This window comes from Petromyzon marinus, chromosome 58 (genome assembly GCF_048934315.1).
Source record: "Petromyzon marinus isolate PM22_M1 ecotype Great Lakes invasive population chromosome 58, UKy_Petmar_22M1.pri1.0, whole genome shotgun sequence".
Classification (NCBI taxonomy): Eukaryota; Metazoa; Chordata; class Hyperoartia; order Petromyzontiformes; family Petromyzontidae; genus Petromyzon; species Petromyzon marinus.
The window spans coordinates 1,101,124-1,114,301 of NC_133724.1; the positions used below are offsets into that span (position 1 = coordinate 1,101,124).

General features: G+C 52.1%; 1 protein-coding gene across 4 annotated transcripts in view; it reads left to right on the top strand.

Annotated features, from left to right (window-relative positions):
* Nucleotides 1–3,912: 3,912 nt before the first annotated feature.
* The window catches only part of LOC116955222 (uncharacterized), a 78,635-nt gene continuing 69,369 nt past the window's right edge, over nt 3,913–13,178 (top strand). For 2 of the 4 annotated variants that reach the window (XM_076052815.1, XM_076052816.1), the window contains exon 1: nt 3,913–4,735. In XM_076052815.1, the coding sequence (XP_075908930.1) occupies nt 4,681–4,735 (55 nt within the window). In that variant the 5' untranslated portion in view covers nt 3,913–4,680. The remainder of the gene's footprint in view (nt 4,736–13,178) is intronic. The other 2 variants (XM_076052813.1, XM_032976240.2) reach the window with 2 other exon arrangements.

The following is a 13,178-nucleotide window of genomic DNA, read 5'->3' on the forward strand; positions in this document are numbered from 1 at the left end:
AGGTCGACTGAGCCTCAAATGAGTACATGGTGCCGTGCCGGCCTTCATAGGTGCTGCTCGCTCACATCGCTTGCCCTAACAGTCTGTTCAGGCACTACGGGGGATCTTTGTTCCCTGCCTTTGATCCCAATTGAGTAATTTGATGACCATGGTTGTGATGATGATGATGTTGCTCCAAATGTTGCTGATGATGATGACGATGTTTCCATTGCTGACGATGATGATGACGACGAGACGCTGCGTGGGGTAGAGGCGAGGAGTGGCATGAGGCGTGGAGAGGAGAGAGGTAACCTGTCAAGGGTGGAGTGATGGGTGGCGTGTGTGTGTCTGTGTGTGTGTGTCTGTGTGTGTGTGGTGTGCGTCTGTGCGGCGGAGGTTCGGAGAGCCGTGAGGCGCTGCAAGGATGGGTGGTGGTCGCGGGTTGCTGAGGAGATGGAGTCTGCCTCAGTGGTCCGTGATCACAAATCTCTATTTAACTCCATCAAGAAGTAACCTGCAGCGCCACACCTATTGAAGTACTGAAGGCGATCCAGAGTCTGAGACCAGGAAAGGCAGTGGGCAGAGATGATCTCCCAAGCGAAATGCTGAAGGAGGGTGGCGTTTGTGCACAGACTGCCCTACATGACATCATAACGACAGTCTGGACCACTGGACGGGTTCCGCAGGATTGGAAGGATGCCCTGGTGGTCCACCTCTTTAAGAAGGGGGACCACACAGACTGTAACAACTACAGGGGCATCTCACTCCTCAGTGTGCCGGGAAAGGTCCTGGCAATAATTATTCAACATCCCCTTGCTAGGCACGCTGAGGAGAGGCTTGCGGAGCCCCAATGCGGTTTCAGGAAAGGGCGGTCCTGCACAGATGCCATATTTTATGTCCGTCTGCTACCGCAGAGGTGTAGGAAATTCCAACAAGACCTACATCTCTGCTTTATTGACCTGGTCAAGGCCTATGATACCATCAGTAGGCCTGGGCTCTGGGTCGTTCTTCGTGCTTTTGGAGTACCTGACCCTCTGCTCACGATCATTAAGGACCTTCATGATGGTGAGCGGGCCCGGGTAAAACTACGTGGCCGGGAGCCGGGAGTCGGAGCCATTCCCTGTTCACTTTGGGGTGCGACAGGGATGTCCTCTGGCTCCCACATTATTTAACATCTATTTCGACCACGTAGTTCGTGAAGCCTTCAATAGCTGTACCGGAGGAATTTCCATCTGGTACATATACAATGGGAGGCTGATCGATGCCCGGGTGCGGTCAAGGGATGGCTCCCTATTGCTCAACCATGTTATATATGCCGATGATCTAGTAATTGCCGCTCACTCAGAGGAGGAATTGGAGTCGCTGCTGCTGAACCTGGAGCTTGCCACTAAGAGTTGGGGACTTACCATCAGCTCCACCAAAACTAAGCACCTGCCTGGGTATTTTGTACCATCGGACAATCCAATTGGTGATAGGGCAGTTGTGGAGAGGGTGGAGAGAATCCCATACCTGGGCAGTGTGCTCATGACCTGCTCCGGTTTGACAGCAGAGGTCTCACTCCGAATCAGTCGAGCGGCAATATCTTTTCATCGGTTGCGTGACGCTATGTGTAAGCTACCTGGTCTGTCGCTCCGCACTAAGCTTCAGGTCTTCTCGGCCACGGTCATTCCCTTCCTTCTCTAAGCTTGCGAAACGTGGACCCCCGTAATGGAACATCTTCGCCGGTTAGAAACATTTAGGCTGGCCTGCCTACGATCCATATTGGGTTTAACCAGGCTGGATTGTGTGAGGAGCGCACATATCCTTGAAAGATCTGGGCAAGGTTCATCGCTGAGCTCCTCCGGCAGGCAAGGCTGCGTTGGCTGGGTCATGTAGCCCGCATGCCCAGCCATCGCATGCCGAAACAGCTTTTGTTCGGCCGGATCGAGGGGACTAAACGGGCGCCGCACGGGCTAGAGAAGAGATGGAGTGATGTGGTACAGGAGGACGTGGAGCTGAGTGGTCTTGCCGATGACTGGTACCAGCGGTGTCAAGATCGGCCTCTGTGGAGGAGGCTCGTGAAGGACGCTACTGGGCAGTTGGAGGCAGTCGCCCTCCAACAACAACAACAACGGAGGGCGGAGGAGCGACGTTCACAACAACAAGCGGAGCGCCGGGTGGCTAAAGCACAGCCAGTTGTCACAGTAGGGGGCACAGGTGGTGCATCAGCCGGTCATCTCAGTCAGCCGACCCGTGGCACCTGCTGGGTCTGCCCCGTGACCTCCTGCCAGCGGGCGTTCGACACTTCACGTGGCCTCAACGTGCACCTAGCCTGGCACAAGCGTCGTGGTGACGTCGCCGCCACTTAGTGACGAATGGCGGTTGTTGTTGTTGGGAAGCGGTGGTGTAGTGGTTAGCGCTACGCTGTAATACGAACCCAGCGACCCGCGTTCAATTCCCGCTCACGGCCACTACCAGTGACAATTATCTGAACCGGTCCTGGGCCTCCTCTAGGTCGACTCAGCCTCAAATGAGTACCTGGTGCGGTGTGTAAACGTCGCCACTGGGGAGACAAAGGCGGCCGGGCGTGGTGTTGGCCACTCACCGCCTAGTGTACCGTGCGGGCCTTCATCGGTGCTCACAAACAGCACTTGACCCAACAGTCTGTAGAGGCTATAGGGGGATCTTTGTCTTTGCGAGTGTGTGTGTGTGTGGTGTAGGGGCTGTGTGTGTGGGGGGTAGGGGCAGTGTGTGTGTGGGGGGTAGAGGCTGTGTGTGTGTGTAGGGTAGGGGCAGTGTGTGTGTGTAGGGCAGGGGCAGTGTGTGTGTAGGGTAGGGGCTGTGTGTGTGTGTAGGGTAGGGGCTGTGTGTGTGTATGGTGTAGGGGCTGTGTGTGTGTGTGTAGGGTAGGGGCTGTGTGTGTGTAGGGGCTGTGTGTGTAGGGTAGGGGCTGTGTGTGTGTGTGGTGTAGGGGCTGTGTGTGTGTGTGTGGTAGGGGCAGTGTGTGTGTGTGGGGGGTAGGGGCAGTGTGTGTATGTAGGGTAGGGGCTGTGTGTGTGATATAGGGGCTGTGTGTGTGTAGTGTAGGGGCTGTGTGTGTGTGGTGTAGGGGCTGTGTGTGTGGTGTAGGGTAGGGGCTGTGTGTGTAGGGTAGGGGCTGTGTGTGTGTGGTATAGGGGCAGTGTGTCTGTATGTGTGGGGCTGTGTGTGTGTGTGGGGGGGGGTGGTGGTAGGGGCTGTGTGTGTGTAGGGTAGGGGCTGTGTGTGTGTGTGGTAGGGGCTGTGTGTGTGTGTGGTAGGGGCTGTGTGTGTGTGTGGTAGGGGCTGTGTGTGGGTGGTGTAGGGGCTGTGTGTGTGTGGTGTAGGGGCTGTGTGTGTGTGGTAGGGGCTGTGTGTGTGTGGTAGGGGCAGTGTGTGTGTGGTAGGGGCTGTGTGTGTGTCTAGTTTAGGGGCTGTGTGTGTGTGTGTGGTAGGGGCTGTGTGTGTGTGGTAGGGGCTGTGTGTGTGTGTGTGGTAGGGGCTGTGTGTGTGTGGTAGGGGCTGTGTGTGTGTGTGGTGTAGGGGCTGTGTTTGTGGTAGGGGCTGTGTGTGTGTGGTAGGGGCTGTGTGTGTGGTAGGGGCTGTGTGTGTGTGGTAGGGGCTGTGTGTGTGTGTGGTAGGGGCTGTGTGTGTGTGTGTGGTAGGGGCTGTGTGTGTGGTAGGGGCTGTGTGTGTGGTAGGGGCTGTGTGTGTGTGGTAGGGGCTGTGTGTGTGTGTGGTAGGGGCTGTGTGTGTGTGGTAGGGGCTGTGTGTGTGGTAGGGGCTGTGTGTGTGTGTGGCAGGGGCTGTGTGTGTGTGTGGCAGGGGCTGTGTGTGTGTGTGTGTGGTAGGGGCAGTGTGTGTGTAGGGTAGGGGCAGTGTGTGTGTGTGTAGGGTAGGGACTGTGTGTGTGTGGTGTAGGGGCAGTGTGTGTGTGGTAGGGGCTGTGTGTGTGTGGTAGGGGCTGTGTATGTGTGTGAATGTATCTGTAGGGGAGGGCTGCCGATAGGGTGACGATCGAGCGACGCTCCCAGATGGAGCTGCCTCTGCACACAGCACGCAGCGAGCGAGTCACCTGCGCTTCTGTCTGCCGCTCGACTCAGTCGCTAGTCAAAGTGTTAGAGAGAGGAGAGAGAGATTAGAGAGAGATTAGAGAGAGAGAGTAGAGAGAGAGGAGAGAGAGTAGAGAGATTAGAGAGAGAGGAGAGAGAGTAGAGAGAGAGTAGAGAGAGATTAGAGAGAGAGGAGAGAGAGAGTAGAGAGAGAGTAGAGAGAGAGATTAGAGAGAGAGGAGAGAGAGTAGAGAGAGAGGAGCGAGAGAGTAGAGAGAGAGGAGAGAGAGAGGAGAGAGAGAGAGGAGAGAGAGTGTAGAGAGAGAGATTAGAGAGAGAGGAGAGAGAGTGGAGGGAGAGTGGAGAGAGAGTGTAGAGAGAGGGAGAGAGGAGAGAGAGTAGAGAGAGAGATTAGAGAGAGGAGAGAGAGGAGAGAGAGTAGAGAGAGAGAGATTAGAGAGAGAGGAGAGAGAGAGAGTAGAGGCACGCCCCCGGTCAGGAGCTTCAGAGGCACGCGAGTTGCCCGCAGTTTCTGTGTTGTGTGTGCGCGTGTCGCTCTCTCGAAGCGTGTCTGTCTCTCTCTCTCTGGCTGAAGCGAGCACTTAGTACCTACAGCCAGTCCCTCTGACTTGCCACTCCTGCCTATCGAAGTATGACTCTGCTGGGACATGAGCAGTCCATCCTCATACGGAACAAGTTCAGATCAGGTAAAGATTTTTCGATTTATCACGCACGTGCACACGCGCGCGCACACTTGGACACACGCACGTGCACACGCGCGCGCACACTTGGACACACGGGCACTCACGTACAAAAAAACAAAGACAAAGATCCCCCGTGTAGCATGTAACAGACTATTGGGGCAAGTGCTGTTAGCGAGCAGCACCTACTAAGACAAAGATCCCCCGTGTAGCCTGTAACAGACTGTTGGGGCAAGTGCTGTTAGCGAGTAGCATCTACAAAGACAAGGATCCCCCGTGTAGCCTGTAACAGACTGTTGGGGCAAGTGCTGTTAGCGAGCAGCACCTACAAAGACAAAGATCCCCCGTGTAGCCTGTAACAGACTGTTGGGGCAAGTGCTGTTAGCGAGGAGCGCCTATGAAGGCCGGCACGGCACACGAGGGGGTGGGTGGCATAGCGCTACGGCCCGGCCGCCTTTGTCTCCCCGGTGACGATGTTAACCACACACCGCACCAGGTGCTCATTTTGAGGCTGAGTCGACCTAGGGGAGGAGGCCCAGGACCGGTTCAGATAAAATCGTCGCTGGTGTCGACAGCCTTGAGCGAGAATCGATCCCGGGTCGCGGTCACCGCTACACTACCGCTCCCCAACACACACACACTCACATACACTCACTTACACACTCACACTCACTCACACTCACTTACATACACTCACTTACACACTCACACATACTCACTTACACACACACTCACACACACTCACACACACTCACTTACATACACACTCTCACACACACTCACGCACACTCTCACACTCACACACACTCTCACTCACACACACTCACATACACTCACTTACACACTCACACACACTCACTCCACTCACTTACATACACTCACTTACACACACACTTACACACACTCACACACACTCACTTACATACACACTCACACACACTCACGCACACTCTCACACTCACACACACTCTCACTCACACACACTCACACACACTCTCACTCACACACTCACACACACTCACTCACTTACATACACTCACTTACACACTCACACATACTCACACACACACTCACACACTCACACACACTCACACTCACTTACATACACTCACTTACACACTCTCACACTCACACACTCTCACTTACATACACACTCTCGCTCACACACACACACTCACTCACACTCACTTACATACACACTCACACACTCACACACACTCACTCAAACTCACTCACTCACATTCACTTACATACACACTCTCACACACACTCACACACACTCACACACTTACATACACACTCTCACACTCACACTCACTCACTCACACTCACTTACATACACACTCTCACACACACTCACACACACTCACTTACATACACACTCTCACACACACTCACTTACATACACACCCTCACACACACTCACACACTCACTTACACACACACTCACACACACTCACTTACATACACACTCTCACACTCACACACACTCACACACACTCACTCACACTCACTTACACACACACTTACACACTCACACACACTCACACACTCACACTTACACACTCTCACACACTCACACTCTCACACTCACACACACTCACTCACACTCACTTACATACACACTCTCACACACACTCAAACACTCACTCACTCACACTCACTCACACACTCTCACTTACACACTCTCACACACACTCACTCACACTCAGGTACATACACACTCTCACACTCACACACACTCAAACACACTCACTCACTCACTTACACACACACTCACACACTCACTTACACACTCTCACACACACTCACACACGCCCACTTACACACTCTCACACTCACACACACTCACACACACTCACTTACATGCACAACCACACACACACTCACACACCCTCACACACTCTCACACACACTCTTACACACACTCTCACACTCACACACACTCTCTCACTCACACACACTCACACACACTCTCACACTCACACACTCTCACACACACTCACACACACTCTCACACTCACACACACTCTCACACTCTCTCACTCACACACACTTACACACTCACACACACTCACTCTCACACTCACACACACTCTCACACTCACACACATTCACACACTCTCACACACACACACACACTATCACACACACTCACACACACTCACACACACTCTCACACACACTCACTTACATACACACTCTCACATTCACACTCACTCACTCACACTCACTTACATACACACTCTCACACACACTCACATACACACTCTCACACTCACACACACTCACTTACACACACACACACACTCACTTACACACACTCACTCACACTCACTTACATACACTCACTTACACACTCACACATACTCACTTACACACACACTCACACACTCACACACACGCACACACACTCACTTACATACACACTCTCACACACACTCACGCACACTCTCACACTCACACACACTCACACACACTCTCACACTCACACACACTCACACACACTCTCACACTCTCACTTACACACTCTCACACTCACTCACACACTCACTCACACACTCACACACTCTCACACACACTTTCACACACACTCTCACACACAATCTCACACACACTCTCACACTCACACACTCTTACACTCACACACTCTCACACACACTCACACACACTCACACACACTCTCACACACACTAACACACACTCTCACACTCACACACACTTACACACACACTCAGACTCACATACACACCCACGCACGCACACACACACAAGATCGCGTGTACGAGTGTGTGTGTGTCTACATTAGGTCGACTCAGCCTCAAATTAGTGTCTGGTGCGGTGTGTAAAACATTGCCACTGGGGAGACAAAGGCGGCCGGGCGTGGTGCTGGCCAGCCACCCCCTCGTCTGCCGTGCCGGCCTTCATAGGTGCTACTCGCTAACAGCACTTGCCCATACAGTCTGTTAAGGCTACACGGGGGATCTTTGTCTTTGTACATCAGTGTCGTATTATCCTCGAAGCAAAAGTAGCAGCTACATATGTGGTAACTACATAGGTGGTAACTACATATGTGGTAACTACATATGTGGTAACTATATATGTGGTAACTATATATGTAGCTACTACATGTGTAGTAGCTAGTAGTAGTAGTTACTACTGTGTAGCTGTTACATATGTGTAGTAGTAGCTACTACTACACATATGTAGTCGTAGCTACTGCTACATATGTGTAATAGCTGCAACATATGTAGTAGCTACTACTACTGTGTAGCAGCTACTACAAATGTAGTAGCTACTACTACTACTACTGAGTAGTAGCTACTACTACTCAGTAGTAGTAGCTACTACTGAGTAGTAGTAGTAGCAGCTACTACTACTGTGTAGTAGTAGCAGCTACTACTGTGTAGCAGCTACTACATGTGTAGTAGCAGCTACTACAAATGTAGTAGCAGCTACTACTACTGAGTAGTAGCTACTACTACTACTAGTAGCTACTACTACACATGTAGTAGTAGCTACTACATGTGTAGTAGTAGCTACTACTACACATGTAGTAGCTACTACTACACATGTTGTAGCTACTACTACACATGTTGTAGCTACTACTACACACTTTCAAGGGCACCGCGCTAAATGATTTCAAGCTATGAATTCCGGTTGAGTGATTGTGCACTTGCTCTATTACTATAGTACTATACCGCCTTCAACTTTTACGAACGACTGGGTGTTTAAGGTTAGCGGTGAGTCGTAGTATCTGGCTGTATAGCAAATGAAAAAAAAAACTTCACTATGCAAGTAAAACATTAGTGCGTTTTAATATTTACGTGTTTATTTATTTATGTAGGGCCCCTTTATAACAACAGATGCCCACCGCTGGATCGTGGGAGTGGGGATACTTTGACCATACTTCACCACTGTGGTCAGCGCGCGGTTGATGAAGGTCGAGGAATTGGTACGGACGCGGGAGCATATAAGTGTTGTACAACAATTGGCTGCCTTTTGCCGGTAGCAGCGTTATAGTGCTTGTTACTCTCGTGATCATCATCAGCATCAGCAGTAGCATCAGCAGTAGCATCAGCAGCATCATCAGCTGCAGCATCATCAGCTGTAGCATCAGCAGCTGCAGCATCATCAGCAGTATCATCATCAGCATCATCATCATTCGCATCATCATCAGCATCATCATCAGCATCAGCAGCAGCATCAGCGTTATCATCAGCAGTAGCATCAGCATTATCAGCAGCAGCAGTAGCATCAGCAGCATCGTCAGCAGTATCATCAGCTGCAGCAGCATCAGCAGCATCATCATCATCAGCTGCAGCATCATCAGCAGCAGCATCATCAGCTGCAGCATCATCAGCAGCATCACCGCATCGCTCGTTACAGCTGACCGGAGGACCGCCATAGGAATGGCCCCAGATGGAGGGAGGCTTTCATCCAGCAGTGGATAAACGATGGCTGCTGATGATGAGCGTGGTAAATTGTGCCCCAACGGAGTGAACCGCGTTGTAGTGTGATCACGTGTTGTAGTGATCGCGCGTTGTAGTGAACGCTGCAGTACGTTAAGCGAGGACTTGCCGTGTATATCTGGGGGTGGGGTGCTGCTGCTAAGTGGGGGCAGTGGTGGACAAGGCTGAGCGGTGGTGACTATGCAAGAGAGAGACAGAGAGACAGAGACACAGACAGAGACACAGACAGAGAAACAGAGAGAGAGAGAGACAGAACATCATCACCATCATCGCTGTGATGTCACACCACCATCACCATCATCGCTGTGATGTATCACCACCATCACCACCATCACTATGATGTATCACCACCATCATCACTGTGATGTCACACCACCATCACCATCATCGCTGTGATGAATCACCACCATCACCATCATCACTGTGATGTCACACCACCATCACCATCATCGCTGTGATGAATCACCACCATCACCATCATCGCTGTGATGTATCACCACCATCACCACCATCACTATGATGTATCACCACCATCACCATCATCACTGTGATGTCACACCACCATCACCATCATCGCTGTGATGAATCACCACCATCACCATCATCACTGTGATGTCACACCACCATCACCATCATCGCTGTGATGAATCACCACCATCACCATCATCGCTGTGATGTATCACCACCATCACCACCATCACTATGATGTATCACCACCATCACCATCATCGCTGTGATGTCACACCACCATCACCATCATCGCTGTGATGAATCACCACCATCACCATCATCGCTGTGATGTCACACCACCATCACCATCATCGCTGTGATGTCACACCACCATCACCATCATCGCTGTGATGTATCACCACCATCACCACCATCACTATGATGTATCACCACCATCACCATCATCACTGTGATGTCACACCACCATCACCATCATCGCTGTGATGAATCACCACCATCACCATCATCGCTGTGATGAATCACCACCATCACCATCATCGCTGTGATGTCACACCACCATCACCATCATCGCTGTGATGTCACACCACCATCACCATCATCGCTGTGATGTCACACCACCATCACCATCATCGCTGTGATGTCACACCACCATCACCATCATCGCTGTGATGTATCACCACCATCACCACCATCACTATGATGTATCACCACCATCACCATCATCACTGTGATGTCACACCACCATCACCATCATCGCTGTGATGAATCACCACCATCACCATCATCGCTGTGATGTCACACCACCATCACCATCATCGCTGTGATGTCACACCACCATCACCATCATCGCTGTGATGTATCACCACCATCACCACCATCACTATGATGTATCACCACCATCACCATCATCACTGTGATGTCACACCACCATCACCATCATCGCTGTGATGAATCACCACCATCACCATCATCGCTGTGATGAATCACCACCATCACCATCATCGCTGTGATGTCACACCACCATCACCATCATCGCTGTGATGTCACACCACCATCACCATCATCGCTGTGATGTCACACCACCATCACCATCATCGCTGTGATGTCACACCACCATCACCATCATCGCTGTGATGTATCACCACCATCACCACCATCACTATGATGTATCACCACCATCACCATCATCACTGTGATGTCACACCACCATCACCATCATCACTGTGATGTCACACCACCATCACCATCATCGCTGTGATGAATCACCACCATCACCATCATCGCTGTGATGTCACACCACCATCACCATCATCGCTGTGATGTCACACCACCATCACCATCATCGCTGTGATGTCACACCACCATCACCACCATCACTATGATGTATCACCACCATCACCATCATCACTGTGATGTCACACCACCATCACCATCATCGCTGTGATGTCACACCACCATCACCATCATCGCTGTGATGTCACACCACCATCACCATCATCGCTGTGATGTATCACCACCATCACCACCATCACTATGATGTATCACCACCATCACCATCATCACTGTGATGTCACACCACCATCACCATCATCGCTGTGATGAATCACCACCATCACCATCATCACTGTGATGTCACACCACCATCATCGCTGTGATGTATCACCACCATCAACAACAACAACAACCGCCATTCGCCACTAAGTGGCGGTGACGTCACCACGACGCTTGTGCCAGGCTATGTGCACCCTGAGGCCACGTGAAGTGTCGAACGCCCGCTGGCAGGAGGTCACGGGGCAGACCCAGGTGCCACGGGTCGACTGACTGAGATGACGGGCTGATGCACCACCTGTGCCCCCTACTGTGCCAACCTGCTGTGCTTTAGCCACCCGGCGCTCCGCTCGCTGTTGTGAGCGTCGCTCCTCCGCCCTCCGTTGTTGTTGGAGGGCGACTGCCTCCAACTGCCCAGTAGCATCCTTCACGAGCCTCCTCCACAGAGGCCGATCTTGACACCGCTGGTACCAGTCATCGGCAAGTCCACTCAGCTCCACGTCCTCCTGTACCACATCACTCCATCTCTTCTCTAGCCCGTGCCGCGCCCGCTTAGCCCCCTCAATCCGGCCAAACAAAAGCTGTTTCGGCATGCGGTGGCTGGGCATGCGGGCTACATGACCCAGCCATCGCAGCCTTGCCTGCCGGAGGAGCTCACCGATGGGACCCTGCCCAGATCTTTCAAGGATTTGTGAGCTCCTCACACAATCCAGTCTGGTTAAACCCAGGATGGATCGTAGGCAGGTCAGCCTAAATGTTTCTAACCGGCGAAGATGTTCCATTAGGGGGGTCCACGTTTCGCAAGCGTAGAGAAGGGAGGGAATGACCGTGGCCGAGAAGACCTGAAGCTTAGTGCGGAGCGACAGACCAGGTAGCTTCCACACAGCGTTACGCAACCGATGAAAAGATATTGCCGCTCGACTGATTCGGAGTGAGACCTCTGCTGTTAAACTGGAGCCAGTCATAAGCACACTGCCCAGGTATGGGAAACTCTCCACTCTCTCCACAACTGCCCCATCACCGATTGGGAGTTGTGGGGGTGGAGTGTCCGATGGTACAAAATACCCAGGCAGGTGCTTAGTTTTGGTGGGGCTGATGGTAAGGCCCCACCTCTTAGTGGCACGCTCCAGTCTCAGCAGCAGCGTCTCCAACTCCTCCTCTGACTGAGCAGCTTTTACCAAGTCATCAGCATACATAACGTGGTTGAGCAATAGGGAGCCATCCCTTGACCGCACCCGGGCATCGATTAGCCTCCCATTATATCTGTACCATATGGAGATTCCCCCGGTACAGCTATTGAAGGCTTCACGAACTACGTGGTCAAAATAGATGTTAAATAATGTGGGAGCCAGAGGACATCCCTGTCGCACCCCAAGGTGTACAGGGAATGGCTCTGACTCCCGGCCACGTAGTTTTACCCGGGCCCGCTCACCATCATGAAGGTCCTTAATGATCGTGAGCAGAGGGTCAGGTACTCCAAAAGCACGAAGAACGACCCAGAGCCCAGGCCTACTGATTGTATCATAGGCCTTGACCAGGTCAATAAAGCAGAGATGTAGGTCTTGTTGGAATTCCCTACACCTCTGCTGTAGCAGACGGACAGAAAATATGGCATCTGTGCAGGACCGCCCTTTCCTGAAACCGCATTGGGGCTCCGCAAGCCTCTCCTCAGCGTGCCTGGCAAGGCGATGCTGAATAATCCTTGCCAGGACCTTTCCCGGCACACTGAGGAGTGAGATGCCCCTGTAGTTGTTACAGTCTGTGCGGTCCCCCTTCTTAAAAAGGGGGACCACCAGGGCATCCTTCCAATCCTGCGGAACCCGTCCAGTGGTCCAGACTGTTGTTATGATGTCATATAGGGCAGTCTGTGCACAAACGCCACCCTCCCTCAGCATTTCGCTTGGGAGATCATCTCTGCCCGCTGCCTTTCCTGGTCTCAGACTCCGGATCGCCTTCAA